We start from the raw sequence: 26,715 nt of genomic DNA, 5'->3' as shown, positions 1-26,715 counted from the left end.
ATTTTCAGAATTCACAGGCAAGGACAGATGGCTGTAATTTTTTTTTGTCCTGTGCCCATCCCCAATCTTGCACTTTCAAAAGGAGGGTCTTTGCTATAATGAACCAACACACTTCACAACTGACGTTAGCATTAAGGAAATTAAGGAAGGGTGTGGTTTTGTTGGAGGTTACACCATTCCGCATCTGCTGGTTTCTCCTGGTGGTTTGTACCTCAGTTCTCTCCCTAGCCTGTGGGGTCCCTGGTAGGAGTGCTTGGAGTGACTGGAGTGCTCCTGGGAGGGGCGTGAGTTCTGGGTCCTCTCCACCAGGAGCTGCTTTATGGAGAGAGAAAAAAAAAAGATGGGGCTGTCATTGTACTACTAAGAGGAAAACACCCTGGTTAACGTTCCCCCCTGCCTCCTTCGTTCTGGACTCAGCGTGGGTCCTCAATGTGTTATCTTCCCCTTCCTTCAGTTGGGCCTTGCATGCATGCCCACCGGCACCTTTGCGAGCAGATGGAAGCTGTCTCGGCCCACAGCGCACCCCAGCGGGCTGTCTGGATTTCTCCTAGCTCGGGCCACTTGGCTTCCGGAGAGCTCGCCAGTCAGAGCCGCGGCAGATGCAGAAAGCCGGTCTCCGTGGGACCCCAACGAGGGCACCCGCCACCTGGGAACGTCGGGGACCTGGAGGGGCGGGGCAGGGCGTGCTGGGCGACTTGCCCGCGGCCCTGCGGCTTCGCGGGAGGAGTGCCGACCTGAAGCCAGGCAAAAGGGGAGGGTCTCGAGCACTGTCCCGCTCCTCCGAGAGAGGGACCCGGCCGGGTGGAAATCCTGCACCCGGGAGCCACTGAGACGCACGGCACACACCATGGAACGAGCCGGCCCCAGCTCCGTGCAGCCGAAGCAGCAGCGGGACCAGGACTGGGTGGAAGCGTGGCTGGATGACCACCGGGACTTTACCTTCTCTTACTTTGTTAGAAAAGCCACCAGGTAAGAAGAGGATCCACAAAGGACACGGCCAGGGGCGTGAAGCGTGACCTAGGGCTTATCTTTTTTACCCATTCAATTTTCCCCTTTGGTTCAACATTAAACAATCCCGGTTCCCAGGCCCTTTGCTTCTGAAGTAGCTTCTCGGTCCCAGTGCGGACTGGAGTCCTGGACTTGGAGCGAGCACGGTTGAAAACTGAGGCGTCGGATTAGATAGACTTGCCCACGAAGTTAAAAACAAAAATGTATAGCCGGCCTGGGAGTAAGATTACTTTCACGCACGCTCACGGGCCTTCCCACCCGGCCCCTAGCCCCCTCTACCCTCCCGGTTTCCCCCTAAAACCGATTTAGCAAAACCAAAACAAGCCAGAGCCCCCTTCCCAGCGGCTCCGGAAGCACCGCTGCGGGCGCGTCCCTGTGGCCGCGCTCCTCCCCTGCCCCGCTCTCTCTGACCCTGGCGGGGCGGGGAAGCCGGGGGGATCGGGACCAGGCCACCGGGAAGCCCGGGAGCAGCAGCGTGCCCGGGTCGCCCCAGGGAGGACTATCTCCTTGGATCCCCAGGCAGTCCCCGGATCATCCCGCCGCAAGCTGCGGCGCCGCTACGAGGTCCTTCCAGGAGCTTTGCTGCGCGCACACAAAGGGCGCGCGGGGGGGCTGGGTGGCGGCTGGGGCGGACTCAGGGGCCCGGGGCCCCGGGCACCCCAGAGGCCAGCTCTTCCTGGTCGCGAGCCAAGCGCCGGGAGGCCGCCGCGGAGGGCGGGGAGGAGGGAGCCTGTCCTCCAGGAGCCGACTGCAGCAGGGGCAGTCGGGGCGCGCGAGGACTTGAGAGTGGAACCGAGGGACGAGAGGGTGGAGCAGAGTGCGTGGCGGGCGGGCGGGTCCCCCCGAAGCTCGAGGAGTCGCCTCGAAGCCCGCGCGCGCGCTCATCTCCCGCGCCCCGACCTGGGCTGAACTAACAAGCTCTGCTTTGGAGAAGGGGCTGGAGCCCCGCCACCGGCGCCTTGGGGCAACGGCCGTCGAGCAGCTGGTGCTGGCCGCCCGAGCCGGGAGGGCGACTCTCGCCGGGCGGGGATGGTGGACAAGCCAGCGGGGACTCGCCTGTGCGCGGCCGCCACTCGGCCCGGCGCTGCCCGCCAGGGGGCGACGCCACGCGGGGTCCGCAGCCGGCGACCCGCTGCGAAGAGGAGGCACGGACCGTAGGGGAGCCAGCCGGGCACCCACGGAACTCCTCCGGCCCCGAGAATCTCCCGAGTCCACCTTCCGAGGAGTTCGGAAACCAGAGTCCCACGTTTGCTATGTTGCCCTTTGGAGACAAAACGAGGTACTTCCTTCAACATCCCACTGGCCACTTTGCCTGGGGAGGGGTGCGGGAGTCGCCAGGGTTGGAGGTGGCACTCAGCACACCTGCGGGAGTAAAAGGGCAGTGTGATTTTGTGTCTCTTCTTGCTTTCTCTCCGAGATACTGTTGGGGGTCAGTTTTCCCTTTTCCCACGCAGTAGTCACTTTGAACAGTTTGGACGTTTTGCTTGTGAGCCTAACTTTTAATCTCTGAGCCATCCTCTCCCGGAGAACCCAGATAAGCTCTGAGTACCCACCCCTCCTTTCATTCCATCCCCCTCCCCCATAGTGCCTTCTTCCTTCAATCTGTGAGTTTAGAGCGATCAGATGATACCTCCGAAGGGAGAGCGATTTCTTTTTAAAACGTTACTGGGTGTTTGAGCAGAGGCACCAAGATAGACAAACCATCTCGAGCTAGAATTATCGATTGCTGTGAACCAACAGTTTCCAAGGGTCACTAGCGACTCTGAGACCATCTGTCCCCGGTGTCCTGTCTCTGCACTTTCTCACCCTCTGCTCCCTTTGAATTAGAGCACAGGAAATGGGGAGGGGCTAGAGAACAGGGCTGAGTTTTAAAGAATGCTTTGGAGGTGTCCTTTAGACGGGTTGTTAATAGAGGACAGAGTAAGACAGCTTGTCTAAAAACACCGCAGAAGCGTCCCATTCTTTGGTTCCCCTCTCTGCTTTGAAGACAAACTTTGGACGGTTTACTTGCAGGTTTTTGACTAGTCCTAGGAGAGAACACTCTCAAACCTTCCAAAAACCTTGAAAGCACAGCAACATTGTATTTGAAAGTCTAAACAGTCTCAATACATTTGCTATTACTTTTTTTTCTCTCAAGTGGAATACGATTAAAATCTCAATTACAGTGCTTACTGTAAAATTTAGATAGTCGGAGACTCCAAAAAACCGTTTCCAGTTAGGGCATTATTTGATTCTCTCTGAGTAAAACTTGGAAAATGAGATGACAGTGTAAAATGTTTAAAGGCCTTCATTTTGAGAAGTTGAGAAAGTTATTAGCATAAAGAATAATACTCTAGGAATTTTTGTGCAGCCCTTGGTCGTTCTTCGTGGAATTGAAGTTCGGCTTTTTGCTGGCGATATTAGCTGAAGGCTTTTTATATAAGCATAGGAAGCTGGACACCACTTGATTATTCTTTTTTTTTAAAAAAAAAGACAGACTACAAGGGTTAATGTGCTTCACATTGTTGAGATAATTGTTGAGATAAAAGTTTATTGTGTTCATTTTAGCCATGTTAAGTTTACAGCACAGTTCTTTTTAAACTAGAGCCTGCGTCATTTTGTTGTGCTTTGTAAGTATAAAAAAACATATGTGCATATGTAAAAAGTGTATGTGAGTCTACAGAGAGGCATGTGGCGTGTTTAAAAGCTTAAAATGAATTTAGATTCATTTAGAATGCCCATCTGCAGTAGAAATCGGGCTTATTGCTAGAAATGTTTCTGCATTTATTAATTGTTGTCACGTGGCACAAATGTATGATATATCCTCCTTTCGCCAAGCCCAATTGTCTGCATCGAAGCGTAGTCCCGGAACATAATGAAACTCCTGGCATTCTGGGTTTTCATACACCTCTTAATCTGGCTTGGCCTTGATAGCAGTGAGGTTGTCAAGTTGGTTTTTTTTCCCCTTAAAAGTCTCTTCAAATACGTAGCCACATCTGTATTAATGGCTATATTCTCCAGCAAAGGAATGGATGAATGCTTCTTAATGGTCACAAACCATTTACATGAATCGGAGTGTGAAAGTTGAACGAGGTGTAACATGGTCTATTAGCATGAAAATTGTCTTTGCTTTTCTAGTAAAGGACTAGCGCACACCTCCCACCCTCGCTATCCTAAACTACTGGGAATCCTTCAGGACTGAGTTAATTGGAGGCTTTAATGTGTAGCCGTTTACAAAGACAGCCTTCATGGTGCTAAAGCCTCCCAGCAGCTGCTGTTATTCCTGAGAGCATATTGGAATAGTGTTACCTTTCATTAGTTACTAATCGGGTCTACGACTGTGGATGATGCTTTAAGTCGTTTAGTACTGAAGGGGTAAGATGGATGCATTTTATTGTTTGTTTGCCAGGCCAGAGCCTGAGAATATTTGGCCTCCAGTGGAAACAGGAGATTTAAGTGAGGACAAGTTTTATGGCAGGTTGGATCAAAGTCCAGAAACAGAAGTTTTACAGGTCCTCGCCGCCTCCTGTGACACACTTGACACCACAAAGCGGGGCTGAAGTAGTTGAGTCCCCAGGTCCTGCCGTTGGGATTCTTCGTTCTTCTCTCCTTGACTTTTTTGTATTTATTTTTCTTGGTGTAGTTGTGGGAATTAGCTATGGTCTTCCGCACGCAAGGCAAAGGCTCTGCCAATTGAGCTATATCATACCCAGCACTCGAAATTTTGAGGTAAGGTCTCATTAAGTCGTCCCATGGTTTTGAACTCACTGTGTAGCTCAGGCCGAATCTATCTCGGCTTTCCAAATATTTAAATAGTTGGTATTGGCACAGGCCACGATGCCTGGTTCCTGTTTCATTTCTAAAAGATGTAACATTTTTATTTGTAAGGTACATTCGTTAAACTTATATGGAGGCTATAAAATACATATTGCTACCCATCCTTAAAACTCCCTCTTTCTGCAGTTACATAGGAATGGAAACTGTTTCGGCCTTCAGAGAAATATTTACTATGCGTATTTTTTTAGACAACGGTATTGGAAATACTAAGTTCTTCAGAGCATTTGCCCAGTCTTGAGTGTGACTATGGGTGTGTGTTTATGTATTTATAGCAGTGATTCTCATGCAGTAACGGACAGTTTTCTTGTGTTGTGCTGTGCTCTCTACGCCCGCGCTGCCTGCCTTCTAGGCTCCTGGATGCTCTCTGATAACCTTCTCTTCTCATCTAGAAGAATCCATAGAAGCCCTTGGAACAACAGCTATTTCTCGTTGCCCTCTTCTCTGTAACGCTTTCATTTCAGACTTCTAGATCCGTCTCAGATCCTAAAGTACACGATCAAGATTTGTAAATATGCGTATATTTTATGCAGTATTAGTTCATCGATGCCTTTATTGAAGTAAAGTGATGTCCATGTACAATGTAAACTGAGATAAGCTTGTAAAATCTATAGTCTTTTCCAGTTTGGGATCTGAAAAATCCAAAGAAACTGTCAATATTTTCGTGATATCATGTCCACAGTAGTTTAAGATTAGGAAACAATGGTGTTTTTCTTATTCGACAAAACAAGATTTATTTTTTCATGGTGTTAGGGATTGTATCTGCAACCCGCAGCACCATAGACAAGTTAGTGTCCCATCTGTGAACTTTGTGTAGGGCCAGCCCCAAATTGCCCTTCAACTAATCCCACCTACACAGATGATCTCTGTTCTCTGACATTGTTTCTTTTAAGGTAAACTTTTAAAAAAACTGCATAAAGTTACACATTCAGCCCTTATCAACGGCAGAGGATGTGGTTTGCGAAGATGCTCCCCTTCCATTGTATTTGGAAACAAATTACTGGCTCGCTCCCCCTGCTGTGGATGTTTCCATAATGCTCCAGAATGATTTCCTTTGTAAGGGGCAAAGACTACACAGAACTGGGCAGTATTTGTTTCTAGCCTAAGCAGAGTTTATTAAATTTTCAATTGTGGTTTTCGTGTTGCATTTGTTTTTGTTGTTGTTTTCTGAGCCGAGTGTAGGATAAAAAACATTCCTTCCTAGGATGAAAAATTTGTTAGTAAGCCATGGAACAATCAAACAAATCAGTGGGTTGATTGGTCATTCAGAGTTGAAAATGCTTCGTTCCTGAGTTTAGGGTGCAGATGAGCTGCGCACTGTACAGTACTTTCTGGAACTTTAGTTTGGAGGCCCAGATACAGGTGCAGGTTGTTGGTGTTGGTGTCAAAGCCATCTATGTGCCTGGGGAGCAGCTTTGGTGTGAGACTCCCAGGAGTGAGTGCCCGAGAGCTGTAGGCATAGGAATGAAACCGGAGAGTCTCGCCACATGACTCATTCATTTGATATTTAGTTCTATAATCATTTTTGCTGACTTGGTAGTCTCATTTTGTTTTAAATGCTATCATTATTCATTTATTTTTATAGGACTTTCTTCATTTTCAGTGAATGGTAGGACTTTGTAAGCATTTCCAATCAAATACTTGAGTATTAAATTACTCAAAACAAACTGAGTGTTAAGTTTCTAAGAATCTTGTTGACAAATAGAATAAAAACTATCTTAAAGCCTTTAAAACATATGTCCATTTCTATGGGCTTGAGTTTGTAATGGACATACTGTTTGAATTCTTTTTTTTTTTTTTTGAGATGATTTCTCTCTGTAGCCCTGGCTGCCCTGGAACTTGCTTTGTAGACCAGGCTGGCCTTGAATTCAGAGCTCAGAAATCTGCCGCCTCTATCTCCCTGCTGGAACTAAAGGTGTGTGCTACCACTGCTTAGCTTTTTTTTTTCTTTCTTCCCCTTCTCCTTCTCTTCCTCCTTCTCTTTTTCCTGTTTACCATGTGCCATCCTTACTATCTTCTTTGATAAAATGACCTCTGAATAAAGAAGTGTGTGTTTGTTTTGGGGTGTGTGGGTGGGGGGCATTCTTAAACTTTGGAGGAAATTGACTGTCATTTGATGTTTTAGTGATAAATATATTTATCTGTATACATCTCTATATATACACCATCTGTATTCTCTGTTGAATTCCTATGTAAGAATGTAAGAAAATATCCTATTCCTTTGAACTAATAAAATAATTTAACCCTCAGATACACACAGAGAGGGACGGGGAAGAGGGGGACAATGAATTTTATAGTTATAGAATCCATTGTTTTAAATTTAAGTAATATACACCTCATATCAGAGGCCTTGGGCTCAATTTGTAGCATAAATCAAACAAAATAAATAAATAAAACAAGCCCCACCCCTGTTAGATAAGGGCTTTCTTTCTGATGTCTGGTGTAGTAGTTAGGGAGTTTTTGTTCTCATATGACAAAACCCTACCTCGGCCCAGATAGAACTGACTTCATTGGAATGCCCAGGGATTGGGTCAGGTGTTCACCTGATCAGATAATCTTGTTAAGAGTCTGTTTGCCTGTCTGTCTTTGCCTTGCCCATTTATCTGTTGGCCTTGAACTTCATCTTTGGGTGCTGGCAAAATTCCTCTTCAGTGAGTCTTAAACTTCCGCTGTTAACAGGACACCTTCTTAGCCTTAGCGATGCTCCCCGTGCTACTCCCCTTTACTGGGTTCATCTGCCTTCTCTGCACTGATCCAAGAAAGTAGGGAAGTTCGATTGCTTTAGTAGGGCAGGAGCTACACAGTTCTCAGTTTTCCTTTATGGAAAGGGCTGTGGGGGAGGGGAGAAGAAAAGGGAGGGAAGAGGAGGGATTGTTAAAGTAATGTGGACAGAGCCAGTGTGCCAGGTGCCGGATCTGGTGCTGATCCTCCCCGCTCCCCCCCCCCCCTTTATTTTTTTAGAACCTTTCTCTGTGTGGCGGGCTTTTCTAGAATTCTCTATGTAGCTTCAGGTTCCTTGTCCTCTTCCTGCTTCAGCCTTCTGAGCCCTGGGGTGAGTCACCACCACCCCCATCTTTTCATTTTAATGTGTAGCCCAATGTGGAACTTTTAAAAGTCAACTCGACGTAGATAGGTATAATTTAATCGTAGCTACAACATTTGTGCAACTGCAGTCCTAAATTGCATTTTAAGTGAATTATGAACAGAATGATAAAACTACAATCAAATGCAAATTGGCAGCAGTCATTAAACGCCCCTTGCAGCATCATTAGCCCAGCTGTGGCGATGAGCAGTACACCCTGGCCATAAGGCCTCTTCCATGTCGCCCCGCAACAGCGGCTCCCGGCTCCCGCCCTGGGAGCGCTTTGCACCTTTAGCATGACATCCTCACTTTTGGATTTTTTTCTTTTTCTTTCTTTCTTTCTTTTTTTTTTTTTTTTTTTGATTTTTCGAGACAGGGTTTCTCCGTAGTTTTTGGTTCCTGTCCTGGAACTAGCTCTTGTAGACCAGGCTGGCCTCGAACTCACAGCCATCCACCTGCCTCTTCCTCCTGAGTGCTGGGATTAAAGGCGTGCGTCCGGCTGGATTTTATTTTTCGTGTGGGATTGGAAGTCTGCCTGCATATTAAATTTACTTTCCCACTAACTTATTGAAGGCGATAAGTGGGTGATTCCAATCATTTATGGCATACTTCCACCTTTTTATGTCTTAGTCATGACCTTTTGAAAATACCAAACTAAAGCACTTTTATAGAAATGTAGTTCTTTGAAATATGCATGTATTGAGTCCTCAAGTCTTCAGACTGATAAATGACCACTTAGCGCCATTCCGCCTGTTTCTAAACTGCAAACCAATCAGCATACTTAGCTAGCTCTAGGTTTCCGTTCCTAAACTTTCTTCCACATTGTGGCAAGTTGGCCCTTAAGTGATGTCATTCTTCCATGCACATAGGAACGCAAGGAAAAATACAAAGCAGGGTGACCCTCCCAACCTGGAAGCGTTTCTGCATTTTCTTTGCCTCTGCTCTCGGTTTCTCCCAGAGGAGAACTCTTGGGGATTGAAGAACTTTAGGTGGAGGGTTCCTTTCATTGCCATATCAAACCCAAGTGAAGAATGTACCATCAGAATAAAGCTCACGGAGGGTGTGAGGGGCCTCAGAGGTCCTGTTTCCTGTACTGTCCTTATAGCCAGCTAATCTTTTATTCACCTAAAGTGTTTCCCAGACGTATAGGTTGGGGTAAATTGCTTCCTTGGGCCCCAGGTACTTAATGCCAGGAGCATTTCTGATGTCAAGAACACCCCAAGATTGTGACACCAGTCTGTACCCCCACATTTCCAGATTTCCTTCAAGGACTGGCACCAGCACTCAGTTTAGACCCACCATTTAAGAACCTTTAAAATGCATTTATGTTATGGAAACTTGGAGCCTTATATGTGCCAAGCTTAGGTGTCAATTCCTAATCCATCTTTCTGAGAGATTAGCTTTAGCTATGGTGTTTACTAACTCTGTAAATTAGTTCTCAGGACAGTGAAAGGAGATAATGCATGTTGTCTGCTTTTTCCTGCTAGTGTTTTGTTTTATTAGTAGTTTATGGTTCTCACATTGAGAATTAATTGCACCTAAAACTTGATCATAAACATTGATAGCTATTTCCCTTTCCTGACAAATAGGAGTCAGAACAATACTTTAAAAGGCCTCAAGTGTCCTTCATTCTTAGGTGGCTTTTTATCAGTGGTCTGACGGAGCCTTATTTGGGATTGTGTAAGGCTCTAGCAAGGTAATTGGAACAGGAATTAGGCCCTAAGGTTTTGCTCCCAGCTGAGATGGGAGCTGAGAGGGGCCAGGGCCAGGCCACAGCTTCACCCCTGACTTTAACGGGCTCCTCCAGCTCGAACATTCCTTGCTTCTCAGGAGAACACAGCATCAGCTTCTCAAGTTAAACAGTTTCATTCTTGTATTTTTCCAAGCTTGAGTAGCGGATCCAGGTCAAATTATGCAAACCCTGTAGCTAAAACTGTATAAAATAGGATCTAAGAGCAGGAAAAATAGCCAACATTATTTTTATGAGAGTTATTTTTGTATTTTTTTTCCTACAAATAATTTTAGGAGATTGTTTTATACAATCATTCTTTCCAGCCAGAGGACTTAGTAGGCACTTTCTAATTCAGGTACTAGTGATTAATTGATACAACCGGTGGATTAAAAAACATTGAAAAGAACAAAAAATATGACATTTTAATAGTATAGTTATAAACATGAACATGAACTTGAGTGTTGTGGATTAGTCACACCTGCAGATCTTCCCTTTGTTTTGTTTGAGGTACCCAGAAAAAGCTCTCTCAAGAGTTATTGCTCAAGGGACTGCTCTGAGGGTATCCTTGAGGTCCAGGGTTGGCCACAACCTACTCCTAGTGTTTCCCTTCAGTTGGATAATAAGTAAAATGAAAGAAGAAGAAGAAGAAGAAGTAAAATGGCCCACCTTATACTCAAATGACCTATAGCATTTTTAATCAAGTTTTAAAAATATATCCAGGTATAGAATTATAGAATTATCATATTATAGAATATTTCTGAGTTAATTATTGTATATATATAATTTTTCAAGACAGGGTTTCTCTGTGTAGCTTGGGAGCCTGACCTGGAACTAATTCTGTAGACCAGGCTGACCTTGAACTCACAGAGATCTGCCTGCTTCTGCCTCCCGAGTGCTGGGATTAAATGACCACCGCCCTACAGTGTATTTTCTAATATATGTGGCTGGATAATTTTATCCTTTTAGTAGTAATGGGAAGGCAAGTTCATTCTTGTAATTGTTTTATTAAACTAAATATCTAGCTCATAATCTTTATGTATGGTTTAGAAAATTATGTCGTATATGAGTCTCCACATTGTTAATGTGGAAAATCTATTTTTAAATTTTAATTTGAAAAATATCTTGAAACATTTTCTTTTTCTTCATGTTAAGAGTTTCTGTAAAAATTGATCTTTTACATTTATTTTAGTGTGTGTACACGTGTGTGTGTGTGTGTGTGTGTGTGTGTGTTTATACACAAGTATACCGCAGTAAGTTTTTGAAGGTCAGAGGTTATATTGTGGGAGTTGTTTCTTGCCATCATGTGGGCTCCAGGGATAAAAGCTGGGTACCCATGCTTGGAGACAGTTACCTTTACCTGGTGAGCCATTTGGCCTGCCCCAAATGGTAGTTTTAAATTAAGTGCTTAAAAGGAAGTAATGAAGGGCTGGGCATGTAATCCCAGAGGAAGCTAAGACTAAGAGCTTCTTACGTTCAAGTTCAGCCTTGGTGATTTCTAAAATAGAACTGAGGAAGAAGCAATAGTTCTTATTCTGTTGAAGTAAATTGAATAAATTCTCGTCCTTTAAACAACCAGGTGATTTAAAGTGAATACTATAGTCCGTGTTCGGTTAGTTATGCCATCACTGTACGCACATTGAATTAGGTTTCTGGACTGTGCGAGGCAAATAATATTTTACAGGGAGAATAAATTATGTACCTAGTGTCATATTCTTTGAAAGAGTTGGTGTGGGTTTCAGTCCTGATTCTGTGTGACCAGAGCCCCTCAGATAGCATTATCTACACTGAAGTTCATTATCAGTTTTAACTTAAGAAAAAAACTAAAGCTTATAGATTTAATGTCGTGTGGAATCTAACTCAAGAAGAGATTAGAATTTGTCTAAGCTTCTTTTTTAGTGTACAAGACCATTAAATAATGGGGTGTCTTTGCTAATGTGAATATATGTTGTGAATATATTTTGTATATAATTTTAATGTAAAAGCCTCTAATGTCATCGGCTTTTTAAAAAGTGACTGAAAATCTAGTCATTAAGCTACTGCAATTAGATCTTAATTAGATCTTAATACTAGAACAAAATTGCCCTAAGTATGGGGCTGGAGCAATGACAGCATCTGGTGTTCTTGCAGAGGACTGGGGTTCAGTTCCCAGCATCCACACCAGGAGGCTCGCAACCATCGGTAACCCCAGTTCCAAGGGATCTGGTGCACTCTTCTGGCCTCTATGTGCACCTGAATGTCTGTGCTGTGGATGCACTGACTTAGGCACACATGTCCAGAAAATAAGGAAGGAAGGAGGAAGGGAGGAAGAGAGGGAGAGAGGGTAGGAGGGAGGGAAGGAGGAAAGGAATGAAGGAAAGAAGGAAGAAAGGAAATAAATAAATTTTTGAAAAACACCCAAAGTGCAGAATATTTTCAGTTAAAAAAGTTCTTTAAGAGTATTTGTTTGGGGGGTTGGAGTGATGGCTCAGCGGTTAAGAGCACTGGCTGCTCTTCCAGGGGCCCTGAGTTCTATTCTCAGCACATGATGACTCACAACTATCTATAATGAGATCCGATGCCCTCTTCTGGCCCACAGAACTGAGAACATGCAGACAGAGCACTCGTGTACATAAATAGTTAAATCTTTTCTTTTCTTTTTTTTCTTTTTTTTTTTTTGGAACCCCGTCGGGGAATCGAACCCCGGTCTCCCGCGAAATAGTTAAATCTTTAAAGAAGTAACAATTATTTGGGCAAAAGGGTAAGATGCATTCCGTTAGTTGCTTTGCAAACAGATTTTATCCATATTTTAATTCAAGAGAGTTATTAGGTTTATATCACAATTTTGCTTTGTCTTGTAAATTTTTGTTTCCTTATTTTTATAGATTCTAAGATATATTCTATAAAACATAGACAAAATATTTTCTTTTTTCCTATCAAAATATCTAGAACACTCGTGATACATTTGAAGCCTTTTAAGCAGTTTGACTTTGATAGAAAGTGATATGACTGTTCCATAGAGCTACTTAGAGACACAGCTCTGTGTGTGTGTTCTCTTTGGTAGAAAATCATATTTGAAATGAATGATATTTTGCTTCCCTGTGTCCTATCAATATACTAGGCCCATGATAAGTGGTAGAAACAAGCTCAATGGTATTTTTGGAAGGATTTTTCTGTCTCATAGTCCTGGCGCTTTTTTTTAAATCTACCATATCTTTTCTTCATATGTTATGGTTTTTGGTTTGGTTTTGTTTTATTGGGATCTCTGTGTGTGCGAATGTGTGTCTCAGCACCTGTATGTGTCTTGTGCTTTGTCTTGGGCTCTTTTCTGTTTGTTTTGTCTTATTCTGATTTGTTTGTTTTCATATTATTATTATTATTATTATTAGTGCCTGCTTGTCTTCTAATGAGAGAGAGAAAGGAAAGGTGTGAGCTTGGATAGGTGGGGAAGTGTGGAAGATGGGGAGGAGAAACTGTGATCGGAATATATCGTATGAAGAAAAATACCTTGAAAGAAGGTATGAAGAATAATAAACCTTGAAAAAATACTCATGATTAGTGAGGAGCTATAACTTGTCTAGTTCAATGAAAAACACAAACTACAGATTCTAAGTTTAACATAATCCTGAGTGAAAATGAAGATTTAGTTTAAACACAATGCATGCCATTTAATTTTTCATTTTTAATAGTATTGCTGATCTGTAAAAACTTAAGAGGATGTATGTAAAATTGAATTCTGTTTTATTTATTTGAGCCAGGGGCTCATTATTCTCACAGTGGCCTTGACCTCCTGGTGTAGCCAAAGATGACCTTGAACTTCTGATCCCTCCTGCCTCTTCCACTACAGAGCAGGCATCACAGACATGGCCCTAGGCTTGGTTATGTGCAGTTCTGGGGGTTCATGAATACCAGGTGTGCTGGTTAGTTTTATGTTAATTTGACACAAGCTAGAGTTATTTTAGAAATTTTAGGAAAAATTTCCCCATCCGATTGACCTGTAAGCATACCTGTAGAACATTTTCTTGATTGGTGATTGATGTGGGAGGGATCAGCTTATTGTGAGCACCGCCAGCCCTGGGCTGGTGGTCCTGGGTGCTCTTAGAAAAGAGGCTGAACTAAGATGGGCGTTAGCCTGTAAGCAGCTCCCCTCTGTAGCCTCTACACAGCTCCTGCTTCCAGGTTCCTGCCCTGCTTGAGTTCCTGCCCTGACTTCTCTCACTGATAGACTCTTATTTGGAGGTGTAATTGAAAATAATCCTTCCCTTCCCAAGTTACTTTTGGTCATGGTGTTTGATCGCAGCCATAGAAACCCTAACTAAGACAGTAGACAGACATTCTACCAATGGAGTCACGTTTCCAACCTCAAATTTATTTAAGTATTCGTTAAAAAGTATTACTAGTTTGGCACCATTTGTTCAATTATTAATTAAGTCTATCAATTATCCTTTTAAAGGAAGCATAGGGGACCTGTAAAATGAAATGTATAGCATTTTATTTCTGCTTGCGTGTAACTTTAGCTGTTGAGGTTACGGTAAAAATTCATGACATCTCACCTCCTAATTATCTCCCTGTGTAGCTTTGGACCTTCTGCAATCAGCAGTCAGTTGATTCATGTCCTTCTGTGTACTGTAAGACCCAAGCCTCAGAGCCTGGAGTACACTACAGCTGCCCGAGCTTGGCCAGCCTTGAACCTGGGGATGTGTTCCTCAGCTCTCTATCCACACGGTAACAACATCGTGAAATGTACCACAAAGGAGTTTCACGAATCACAATGTCTCAAAGACATTGATTGTTATATTAAAGCATTTCATGAACACTTAGAGGGGCCGAGTGCTGTCCCTAGAATGGAGCCTTGGAATAATACATTTCTGACTAGAGTTGTCTTCTAAAAATAGTTGAGATTTAAGACAGGAACTCAGGGCTTGCTAGTGACAACTTCCAGTTGATTCCCTTTCTCCCCACCTAACCAGTATGGATCTTTTGGTGTTTCCCGTATTTGGCATCTGCCGACTAAGCCTGCACACCGTCCGTGATAGACAAGTTGACAAACACAAGTCGTATTTACCATTAGTGTTACTTGAGGGCAGTCGCTGCCAGCAACGATTTTTGAGGCCTTCCAGGTTTTTTTCAGTTATTTTAAGACAAAACTGTAAAAGCTGAAAAGCAAAACTAACTTCTGCCACTTGTAATGGGTGTACAGTGCAGCTCACTTATGAGGTAAGAATGCTCTGTGTCTCAAGATAAGTGAGTGACTGGGAGGTAATTTAGTGAGGAGAGGGAGCCATTTGGAGGGGACGTTAGCGTGAGGATCTTGGGCATCAGTTTTCACTACATTATTTTTGGCTATCTTTCTTTGAGGTGTTTGTCTTTTTATTCACAGCCTTGTAAAGCTAAAATCAACTAAAAGACTTCAAGCCTTGTGCTTTCTGATTGCTCTCAGCAGGTTTGAAGGGCCATTAGTAAGGATAGACTTGTGTATTATTAATTATTAGTGCTTACAGCAAAGAGTAAAAACACCTATGGGGATTTTCATCTCCTTTACCCCAGATGTATTTTATGCAATTAAAACCCTACTTCAAAAATAAAACAAAAACAGAAAACCCAAGTAGAAGTGTTCTGGAAAGGATGGCAGTTGGAGCGCCTGCTTTGGCCATGGCCCAGAGCGTCCATGATGGATGCAGCTCGCATATACCAAACCATACCTGTCCCTCTGCCAATGGGTTCGTTCTCTCCTCTTCTAATTGGCTGGATTTTATGAAGCTCCTTTCTTGGTTCGTCATCTCCATTAGTGTGGCACTAAGGACCCAGATATAACCAAATCTTATATTCGGTCATCTCACATCCCCTGTATCTTTTCTGCTCACATTTAATTTTAACTTTAAGAGCAGAGGTTATGGACTTCTTGCATGCTATAAGTTGACTTGCCCATCAGCCCTGTGTCAAGGGTAAAGGACTCAGGAGAATTTCTGCCTGTTTAAAAGTGAAGAAGCTGAGGAGCAACACGAAGTTTGACTGTTAGATCCAAGACCATCTCCTGGCCAGCGGACAACATAAACTGTTTTGGGGTCTTATCTTGTCAACACAGCAGCCATTGGGAGTAACTGACCACTGATAGCTGAGCCCAAAATGGGATGTCTAGATCATTCCCTCCAAGGCTCAGGGAGCATTGCTTCTTCAGTGAGGGGCGCAGAAGCATGTAAGGGCTGGAGGAGGGGAACATCGTTATGGGATCTATCTTTTTGGATGTGGCATGGTTATTGCATGTCAGCTCTGAGCTGCACCAGACTGGTGCAGAGGAGGGAGGGGTTCATGAGGCCCCATCCCTCCCCGAGACTGCTGATGCAGTTTATGCTTGTCTGAAGAGGGAGCCATGTTTTCCTTAGTCGTATAACCACTGGTATTGTGCCCATGTTTCTATTAAACAACCCCTTACTCAGGCTTCTATAGGCAATACTCAGTGGACCGCAAAGAGAGTGTGGGATGGCTGGGGAGAGGGTGATACTTCTCAAGGGAGGAGACTGCTTGAGAAGAGAAGGGATTAACAGGAGTGAGAAGAAAAGCAAGGGTTAAGAAGGGTAATGCATTCTAAGATGTGTGAATGTGTCCTAATGAAACCCCTATTGTGTATAATTCATATGTGCTAATAAAAACCGTTTACCAAGCACTAGCTTGACCACTAGAGAAGCCACAGTATCTCCACTTTGACTCCCATGTCAGCCCTGCGTCTGATCTCCATAGTCTTGAGGTGGGAGCTGGAGTTATTCCCTTCATGCAGGTATTTTTGACCTTTTGCTTCACTGAAGATAGTCATGCGTCTTCTACTTTTTGCTAAGAAGGTGGGGAGTGGGGTGGGCTTGAGAGATGGCTCAGAAGTTAAGAACACTAACTGCTCTTTCAGAGGATCCAGGTTCAATTCCCAGCACTCACCTGGTGGCTCACAATTGTCCAGAACTCCAGTTCCAGAGGATCTGATACCCTCTTCTGACCTCCACAGGTGCCAGGGGCACACACGGTGCATAGACATGCATGCAGACAGAAACCCATGCAAATAAAATAAATTAAAAAAAAAGAGGGTGGAGTAGTTAGTGTTTTATGGATGATGCAATTGAAACTCAAAAGAAGAAAGTGACTTACCATTGCTCATGTATCCCATTAATAACAAATGCTAAGTTTAGAACTCAGAATTGGAGGCTACAAACTTATAATACCCCAAATGGACTCTAAACCTCTGAAACCATAAGCTGCACATTAAATGCCTTCCTTTATAAGTTGACTTGGTCATAGTGTTTATCACAGCAAAAGAAAAGTAACTAAGGGAGTAATTGGTACCAGGCAGTGGACTATTGCTTTTACAGGCCTGACTGTAGTGTGATTTTGGAGGAATATGGATGACTTTGGGACTTTGGACTAGGAAAGCGTTTGGTTTCTGTAAGCAAGGCTTACTGGGCCACCTTAGTAGAATTTGGAAGATAGTAATGCTAAGAGCAATGTGGATTGTGCAGGCCCAGCTTGAGAGGTTTGGAGTGCTGTATTATTTGTGTTTTAATAAATAAAGCTTGTCTGAAGATCAGTGCAAAGCAGCCATACTAGTCAGCCGTATAGGCCAGGCGAATCAGAGAGAAACAATATTAGCAGCTGGGCTGGAAGGCATTCTTGTGATGTTTTGGCAAGGAATATGGCTACATTCTGCCTTTGCCCTACAAATCTGCCTGAGGAAAAACTGTAAGTTATTAATCTCCTTGACGGAGGTGATTTCAAGGCAGCCTACTATGGCCTCTGTTGCAAGGTTGTTAGTAATCACTCGTATGCAGGTCTACAGTGAAAAGAGCAAGTTGGGGGAAAAAACAAATGCAAAATATACATTATGAAGAGAAAGATAACACCAGAAAATCTAATGTCGGAGTCAAGGCTTGTGCTGAAAGAGATGAGACAATTAAAGAAAGACCTAATCCAAAGTGAGCTAAAGGGAGGAGGGCACTCAGGTCGAGACCCCATTAGCTAAGCTAATTGCCGTTAAATCCCCCGGTATTTCCTCTGTCGCGTGGTAAAGGAACTTTGCTTCTTGGAGAAAGAAATTGCCATCCACAGAGGTGTTCATATTTTCATATATATACATATATATATATATATGTATATATATGGAAAGATTGAAGAGTGTTTACAACTGTACATTGACAGGATTTTTGGAAGTTTTACAAGGTACTACTATGTTTCCTCAAATATCTAACCTGTCTACATGTTATGGTCTGCAGAGAAATGGTCAACGCATGGTTTTCAGAGAGAGTTCACACCATCCCTGCATGCAAGGAAGGCGTCCGAGCCCACACAGAGTCTTGCTCCTGCTCTCAGCAGCAGAGCCCTCATGCAGATAACGCCACCTCTGGAGCGCCAGCCAGAAAAATCTCCGCCTCTGAATTTGACCGGCCTCTTCGACCCATTGTTGTCAAGGATTCCGAGGGAGCTGTGAGCTTTCTCTCTGACTCAGGAAAAAAGGAGCAGATGCCACTAACCCCGCCAAGATTTGATAGTGACGAAGGGGACCAGTGCTCAAGACTCTTGGAATTAGTAAAAGACATTTCCAGTCATTTGGATGTCACGGCCTTATGTCACAAAATCTTCTTGCACATCCATGGACTCATCTCCGCTGACCGCTATTCCCTATTCCTTGTTTGTGAGGACAGCTCCAAAGATAAATTTCTTATCAGCCGCCTCTTTGATGTCGCTGAAGGTTCGACCCTGGAGGAAGCGTCCAATAACTGTATCCGCTTGGAGTGGAACAAAGGCATTGTGGGACATGTGGCAGCTTTTGGTGAGCCCTTGAATATCAAAGATGCCTATGAGGTAAGTAGGGGAGCATAGAGCATCCAGCAATGGTTGTGAGGAGTGGTGGGAAGGTGGGAGGTGTGATAATTTGCATGATTGGAATGTAGCCAGGGCTGTAGCTTAGTCAGTGGTGGAGTGCTTGTTGTGCCTATGCGTTGAATCGAATCTCCAGTCCTCAAGGGGATTGGGGTGATCAAAACAAAACAAAACCAAAACCAAAATTAACTAAATATATGCTAGCTTGTCAATGCCAGTTTTTCTTCCCTAGCACTTTAGTACCAGGCAGGGACTGAGAGAAGTGTTTTCTTTTTCCATTAAATATAATGTAAGCAAATGCATCTCATATTTGCATGCTGATGAGTCTGGGCTATTTCTATTTGAACTTTGTGATTTTCAAGCTGGGGTTCTAAAATGATAGGTCCAGAACTTGTCAAAGTAAATAAATAAACAAGCTTCTTCTTTCATTCAGGATGCATTCAAGAAGGGGCTGCCATCTTTTGAAATTCCGTTGACACCGAAGTTTGGTTTTCTTTCCTTTCATCTTTGCTTGGCCTTTTTTTCTTTTCATCAGATGGTACTCTTGGGGGGGGGGCAGGGGGGTCCTACTCAGTTGTTAATCAGTTGTTAAGTGATGACCAAACGCTGGGAGATGGGTATTCCTCAGCCTTCAGTATTGAGTTTTTATTTGCAAAGATAGTAGGAGACTTTATGTTTCAGCATCGCTGGCTTTGAAAGTTCTGTCAATGCCTAGTCTCATTTTTCTATTTTCTTTAAATAGTTAAAAAAAATTCATTATAATAAATTTACAAATGAAAATATCATGCAGCTAGATTAACATAATCACACAAGCTAACACTTGGCGAGTCCCTACCGCTGTATATCTAATGAGTAAATGCTGTTCTATTAGCATAGCCATTCTGAAGCCATGGAGCTTCGGTTTTATACTTTCACACCCATTATTTTTATACCCTTATCCACAACAAATTTGCTTTATATCCTTTAACTCAGTCCTGTCCATCATCATTAATATTACTATTTTTTCTTCCCTCTCTATGTTCCTACACATATATTTGTATATTTGTTTACATATGTAATGTATACATTGTAGGTTAGGATCCACACATGAAGGAGAACATGTATTTTTTTTCTTCCCGAGCTTGGATGACCTTGTAAATGTTACGAATTCTCTGTCCATCCATTTTCATACAATTTTTTTATTTCATTTTTTAGAACTGACTAATATTTTATATGTGTACCAGATTTTCCTTGTCTATCTGGTGGTGGGCCTCTTGGTTGGTTTTATTTTCTTGCTATAGTAAACAGAGCAACAAGAAACATGGATGTGCAGATATCTCTATGATGGGGTATGGAGTTCTCTGGGCCAGTGCCCGGGAGTGAAATAGCTGGGTCATATTTAGTTCTGTTTCTTTTTTTTGGGGGGGGGGGGAAGGGAATCTCCAGGTTGCTTTTCATATTGACTGTACTAATGTGTACCCCACCAGCAGTGAATACGGTTCCTCTTCTCCAAATCCTCCAACAATTGTTGTCAGATTTCCTTTGCTCATTTTTAAGATTTATAAACAGTTTATTTTATGTGGGTAAGTGGTTTTTTTTTCCACATGGAAATGTGTGTACTGTGTGCATTCCTGGTTCTTGTGGAGGCCAAAAAAAAAAAAAGTGTGCTGGATACCCTGGAATTACAGTTACTGATCATGTGCTGGGAATCAGACCTGGGTCCCAGGAGAGAGCAGGAAGTGGTCTTTACTGCTAAGCCATGTTGAATATATTTATTTTGGTAGTAGAGATGTTTTCTTATTAATTCTTCCAGTCCAAGACTAGAAGGTCTTGCCATCTTCTCTTAAGTGTTTATTAGATATAGGAGTTTCCTGATAGTCTAAAGGGTCTTTTATCTGCAAATACGGATAAATTGACTTCTGCCTTTCCTGTTTTTATCCCGGTACTATCTTTATTTGGTTTAATTGCTATAGCTAAGACTTCAAGCAAATATTAATTGTGAGAGGGGAGGCATCCTATCTCATTCCTGACTTTAGAGGATACACTTTCAGTTTTTTCTCTATTCAATGTAATATTGACTGTAGGTTTGTGATAAATAACCTTTGTTTTCTAGAGGTATGCCTTATCTATTCCTAATATCTCTAGGACTTTGTCATGAAGCCATATTAAGCTTTATCAAATGATTTTTCAGCATTATTCAAGATGCTTATGTAGTTTCTGCCTTTATGTTTTTATTTTTTAATGTGTGTTATTTATTTATTTATTTATTTATTTATTTATTTAATTTACTTGTGTTGGACCAGCCTTGTCTTTCTGAGATAAGACCCATTTGGTCATAGTACATGATCCTTAATATGTTTTAAAATTTAATTTTTAAGTACTTTGTTGAATTTTGCATGTGGCTCAGCAAAGAAATTGGTCTTTAGCCTGCCTTCCTTCCTTCCTTCCTTCCTTCCTTCCTTCCTTCCTTCCTTCCTTCCTTCCTTTCTATTGTACCTTTACCTACCTAGTTTTAATGTCAGAATAATACATAATGGTTTTATGGAATGAAGTTATTTCTTGTATTGTTTTGTTTCCAATTATCTTTGTAGTTTTTTTTATACATTTCTTGCTGATTTTTACTTTGATTAAATTGTAATCAGATCGGATGAAAAGAATTACCTTGGGCTGGAGAGATGGCTCAGTAGTTAAGAGCATTGTTTGCTCTTCCAAAGGTCATGAGTTCAATTCTCAGCAACCACATGGTGGCTCACAACCATCTGTAATAAGGTCTGTTGCCCACTTCTGGCCTTCAGGCATACATGTAGACAGAATGTTGTATACATAATAAATAAATAAATATTAAAAAAAGAATTACCTTGGTTTTTTTTTTTTTTTAGTACTTATTGAGACTTGATTTGTGTACTAGGATATGATCAAGTTTGAAGAAAATCCCATGTGCTGCTTAGAAAATGTGTATTCTCTATGGGGTCAAATATTGTGTGTGTGTATACACACACGCACGCACGCACAGGCACATGTATATATGTTAAGTCTAGTTGATTGTTAGTGTGCTTTAGCTGTGAAGTTCTTTGTTTGCTTTTCGTATGGAAGACATCTCTAAATTACAGTAGAGTATCAAAGTTTTCCAGTATTACTATGTCAAGACCTATGTGTTCTTTTGTCTTTTTATGCCTTTTAGTGGTTTGTTTTTTTTTAAATACTAGAGCCTCCAGTATTTGATGCATACATGTTTAGAATTGTTATATCTTCTTGATGAATTATTCCCTATATTAGTATATAGTGACCCTTTTAATCTCTTCTAATTTTTTTTTTAGTTTGGTTTAAAGTTTACTTTATTTAACATAAGGATAATTAGGCCTGGTTGTTTATGGTTTCCGTTTGATTAGTGGTTTGATGTCCATATTTTTGCTATTAGTTTTTGGTTATCTTTGGTGGCTAATTGTGTTTCTTGGAAACAATATATAGCTGGTTCTTGTTTTTAGAATTCATTTCATTAGTCTGCATCTTTTAATTGTAAGCTAAGGCCATTTATATTTAAAGTTATTGTTAAAAAAAGGAATTGAAGGGATTATTGTTAGTCTCCATGTGGTTTTGGGGATGTAAACTGGATTCTCTAGAAAAGAAGCCAGTGTTTTTAACCAGGGAGCCATCTGTCCAACCCCTTAAAATAAATTATAATTTTTAAACAAAGCATCTTAATTGAATAAAATGCTACTTTGCCTAGTGATGAAGTAGCTTGCAGTGCCTAAGATGTGTTCTAGCATTCTACTATCCACTACACTATGCAGGCTTAGGGTTGGTGTGGCCCAACTCACCGTGTTCCTAGTGTCTGTTTTAGTGCTGGGTGGGTAGGACTTAATAAGATTTGCTGGCTTAAAATTATATTGGATATAAAGAATAACTGGAATTTCTTGCATTAATCTCAGGTTTCAAGCTGGTCGTAGCTGTCAAGGCAGTGTCATCAGGATCAGGTGTGACATCAAGTGAGGAAGATGGGCGAAGATTTTTTTTTGAGAAAGAAATGCTTAGTGGGCCCTGGAAAACATGTAGGACTTACGTGACTGGGATGTGGGCCCGATGAGACCCCGCAGTAGAGAGAATTGGGGAGGAGAGTCAGGGAAATCGGGTTGTGGACTGTAAGGGTCCAGGTGTGAGTAGGCTTTGGGGAGCTGTGGGTTCACATCCAGGAAGCCGCCGAACTCTTGATGAGGGGTATATTATTGAGTCAGAACCGAAAGGAGGCCCTGAGGGAGTTTTGGAGGGTGGTGAATACGCCTTAAATTGTGTTTTAAGAGGAGAAAGTTTCATCATCCGCAGCCTTAAAACATATTATAAAGAAATAGAGGCTGCGGGGATAGATTATTTTAACCGTCTGTAAGTGAGGGAGTGGGTCGCTAAACCGGAAACCGGAACAAAGGGGCGGAGTTCCCAACAGCAGAAGCTGCGCAGTGTGGCTGCTGTTGGGGTACTGCAGTGATTCACAACAGAATCAGAACGGACTGGAGTTTTGGGAAGGATAGCTGAACAATGGCGGAGAGGAACGTCAGGGCAGTGGTGTGTCGTGGTAGTTCAGGTCGTTTAACTCCCCGGATAGTTTTCTTATGCTCTTTGAAAAACTTAACGGTCTTCATGGAGCTGCTCTCAGCCTCCGAGTGCTCTAGTAAGAGCCATACTTTCTATTCCTGCCGGATTTGCATGTCCTTTCTCTTCCTGTGGGAGGGGACAGCAGGATTTATATATACTCTTTTTTTTTTTTAATTTTTATTTTTTTATTCAGTTTGTATGCAGTTAGCCAGAAGAGGGCACCAGACCTCAATACAGATGGTTGTGGACCACCATGTGGTTGCTGGGAATTGAACTCAGGACCTTTGGAAGAACAGGCAATGCTCTTAACCACTGAGCCATCTCTCCAGCCCTTATATATACTCTTAAGTGGCACTGTAGTCCCAAGAATCCTAGGACCATAAATACTCTTTGAAAAGCTGTCATTTGTCCCGTGGTCCTGCGTGTCTCAAGCGTGTCAATACTTCACTCGCCTCATTTTATTTAATCTACTTACCATGTTTAAAGTTTGATGAGGAGTTTTTGTTTTGTAGTTGATAGTGGTTTGGTTCTTAGGCCATGGTCTAGGCTAACCAGGTCCTCTCTTTTGCACTAATCCTAAAGGTGCAGCCTTTTAGACTCAGATTGCTCCTTCTCTCCACCGTTGGTATTCTCCATCATTAGTTACGGTGACTTTGTGGACTTTCATCCCATCGCGAGTGTGGAGCTCATCTGTGTTCCAATTTACATTGGTATTAGGCCCTGGGAGTCATTTATCTCATGGAAAATTCTTCTCTCAGCTTCCAGCATAACTTGAATAATAAAAATACTGTCTCAGGGCCTTTTGCAAAAATAGTCAGATCATGAACATATGTTCGGATGCTTCCTGAGTCTGGCTTCTTTAACCAAGAGCTAGTAAAAAACGACCCTGCCAGTGTGTTTGTCCCTTAAGCTTCTTTGGCCACGGAACGCTTTCAAGGTTATAACGCAGAACTCCAAGAGGGGGCCATGAAATATAACTGCTTATTTTGAAGCTGAGAACAATTTCTAAATCTTCATGGATGCTTTCGTTGTGAGAAATTATCAACATTTGATTCACTTCTTAGAAATCCACCACAGAAAATTATATAAGATAGCACATATCTGAAAATACAGTTAGAACTGATAAACTTATTTATTACCTTATTTCAATTATAAGTTAATATCCTCAGCTTAGCCCAATGGCTCTGTTAGACCATGGATACCAAGGGGAGGATTTGGTGGCAGGAGCTGTTTAAACACTGATTGATGTTGGGTCTTATGATGTCCTAGTTGGGGAAACTTCCTTCGTGTGGCATTGGCTTTATATAGTAAATATATATTAAATCAAAAGATTTAATAGGAAGATAAATTCAACAGATTTGCCAATAAGAAGGTAAGGAAATATTTGTATGTGTAAGATATTGACTTAACAAGATATGTTTCATAATAACAAAATATTCAGTACCTACACAAGACCACCTGAGATGGGTGCACTTTTTTAAAGAAAGTTTGTATAACTGCTCCCTGTGATTGTTTTTATGTCGTAAGGCTTTATATTATTAAAACTCCTTCCTCTCCCCTGACCTGACTGTAATGCAAGCCTCAGTGCTGCTTCTGCATGACCACACCCCCACACCCCCACATCCCCCATGGTCTGTGATGTCTGGAGGGCACAGATGATTTAACGAGGATTCACGGCACCATTTACACTGCTGACGTCACATAACTGCCATTCCTCCCACCCTCCTTCCTTTGCAGAGGAACAAATCTGAGTCCTCTCACTCCACGGTCCTCGCTTTCTGCTGTAGGACTCCTACAGATCCCTTAGGCTTAAAGGCGTATGGAATCTCTCTGGTGAATTCCTAATGAGTACAGTTATTTCCAAAATAAATATTAGAAAAGGAAAGAGCACCAGCAGATGCTTCAATTTAGATAACTCATGGACTCTTGCGGTGCTGTTGTGCCCCCAGGGAGCACAGTCTGGGAACTGCTGTGCCTGCGCCTGTCCATGTTCCTGCTCTAATTTTAGGCATTATCTTTAAAATGCCATTCTTGGAGAAAATGAGCCCTTACTTGGCAACTCTTTTGTGTTTTTGTTTTCTGTTATTTTCGTTTTGAACGCACAGATCAGTGTAAGAACCTTCCGCGCTCGGTCTTCTCGGCTCTTTACTTGCCTTCCCTGCTTTCCTTCATCGTGTCCCTCTTTCCTTCCATCTCTCTCTCGGAAGTCACACATGCTCAATATGTTTTTATAGTAAGTCGAAGATACACTTTTAGTAAATATTTTATCATAGTTTTAATTTTTTATTGGTGTGTGTGTGTGTGTGTGTGTGTGTGTGTGTGAGAGAGAGAGAGAGAGAGAGAGAGAGAGAGAGAGAGAGAGAGAGAGAGAGAGAGAGAGATCACATGTGTAGAAGCCAGAGAACAACTTACAACTTTTGGGAGTTCTTTCCTTCCATGCACTATGTGGATCCCATGGATTGAACTCCAGTTTCCAGGCTCAGTGGCCAGAACCTTTCCCCCACGGAGCCATCTCACCGGCCCTTCTTTTTGTGTTTTTCAATAAGCATGTTCTTCTTCGTGCAATAAAATGATCAACTTCAGCAGAGCGGACAGTGGTGCGATGCTCTTATCTAATGTGTACAAGCATCCGATAGTCCACATTCAAGCAACGCCCCTCATTGCGCTCAATAATCCCGGTGTGGTTGTTTTCCTTTCCAATCGGGATGCAGTTCAGGATCCGATTACCCTCAGAGCTGTCATGTCTCCCTCCAAGCTAATATGGTTTGTCACCGTGTTTATCTTCCTTGATTTAGGTATGGTTGAAGGGTAGGGGGCAGTTATTTTTAGACTGTCTGTCATGGGTAGACCGAAGTTAGGCCCTTTTGGCACGGGCACCCACAGAGGTCTAATTTTGAGGCCGTCTTTGGTTTTCCAAACAACAGCTAATTCTCAATTCTCCTGTGTAATGTGGATGTTTACAATCTGTTTAATTCTATTATTACCCCGGAGGCACAAGCCCTATAGGTTAAGGCGACAGTCCCACCTAGGTGCCGTCTTTCCCAACACCCATCTCAAAGGTGACCCTGGCAACCCACACCTCCTTCACGCTGTCTTCAGTAAGAATCCCTGCAGCCTTCTCAGGCTCAGTCATCAGATCAGATGAGCCACACCACTCTGCAAAGCACTGTGTCTTCGGTTAAAACTCTGAAACAGTTCAACTAAAGGGAACCCAGGATAAGACACGGGGGAAGGAAGAAAGCCCTGGGCCTCTCTCTGGTTCTTGGCTACCCCAGCGCAGAGATACCAAGTGATCCTAGAAGTTCCACCAACCCTGTGTTTGTGTTGCAATCTTGGTGTGTAGATACAAATTCTGCTGCTTTGACTGCATAGTTGAGTTAAATCCCCTTCCTTATCAACTGACTTTGCAATGACAACATTTAACAAAATTTTTACAAAAGGTACATTTTTATTCTTAACATTTGTTTTAGTACTTTGTACAGTAATTCACCAATCCTTAAGTTTTACTTTCTTAACCCATCACTATTAATATTCTTTCTACTTTTCTTAGATACAGTGAAGTCTAAAGATAAAAACGTCTAGATAAGCAGAGATAAAGTAAGAATTATTTTGCTGGAAACCTTTGGCTAACATGGCCTGTGTACTGAGTAAAGCCTTGTGCTTATTTGCAGGAATAAAG

The 26,715-nt window shown here is 42.5% G+C and overlaps 1 protein-coding gene across 2 annotated transcripts in view; it reads left to right on the top strand.

Moving 5' to 3' along the window:
* Window positions 1-576: 576 nt before the first annotated feature.
* The window catches only part of Pde5a (phosphodiesterase 5A), a 131,532-nt gene continuing 105,393 nt past the window's right edge, over window positions 577-26,715 (top strand). The window contains exons 1-2 of one of the 2 annotated variants that reach the window (XM_075981465.1): window positions 577-969; window positions 17,864-18,452. In XM_075981465.1, coding sequence (XP_075837580.1) covers window positions 848-969; window positions 17,864-18,452 — 711 coding nt within the window. In that variant the 5' untranslated portion in view covers window positions 577-847. Of the gene's footprint in view, window positions 970-2,085; window positions 2,288-17,863; window positions 18,453-26,715 lie in introns of those variants that run through there. The other variant, XM_075981466.1, reaches the window with a different exon arrangement.

The sequence above is a fragment of the Microtus pennsylvanicus genome, chromosome 7 (genome assembly GCF_037038515.1).
Source record: "Microtus pennsylvanicus isolate mMicPen1 chromosome 7, mMicPen1.hap1, whole genome shotgun sequence".
Lineage (NCBI taxonomy): Eukaryota > Metazoa > Chordata > Mammalia > Rodentia > Cricetidae > Microtus > Microtus pennsylvanicus.
Note: the sequence above shows the minus strand (reverse complement) of the source record. Positions and strands in the feature narration are given on the sequence as shown.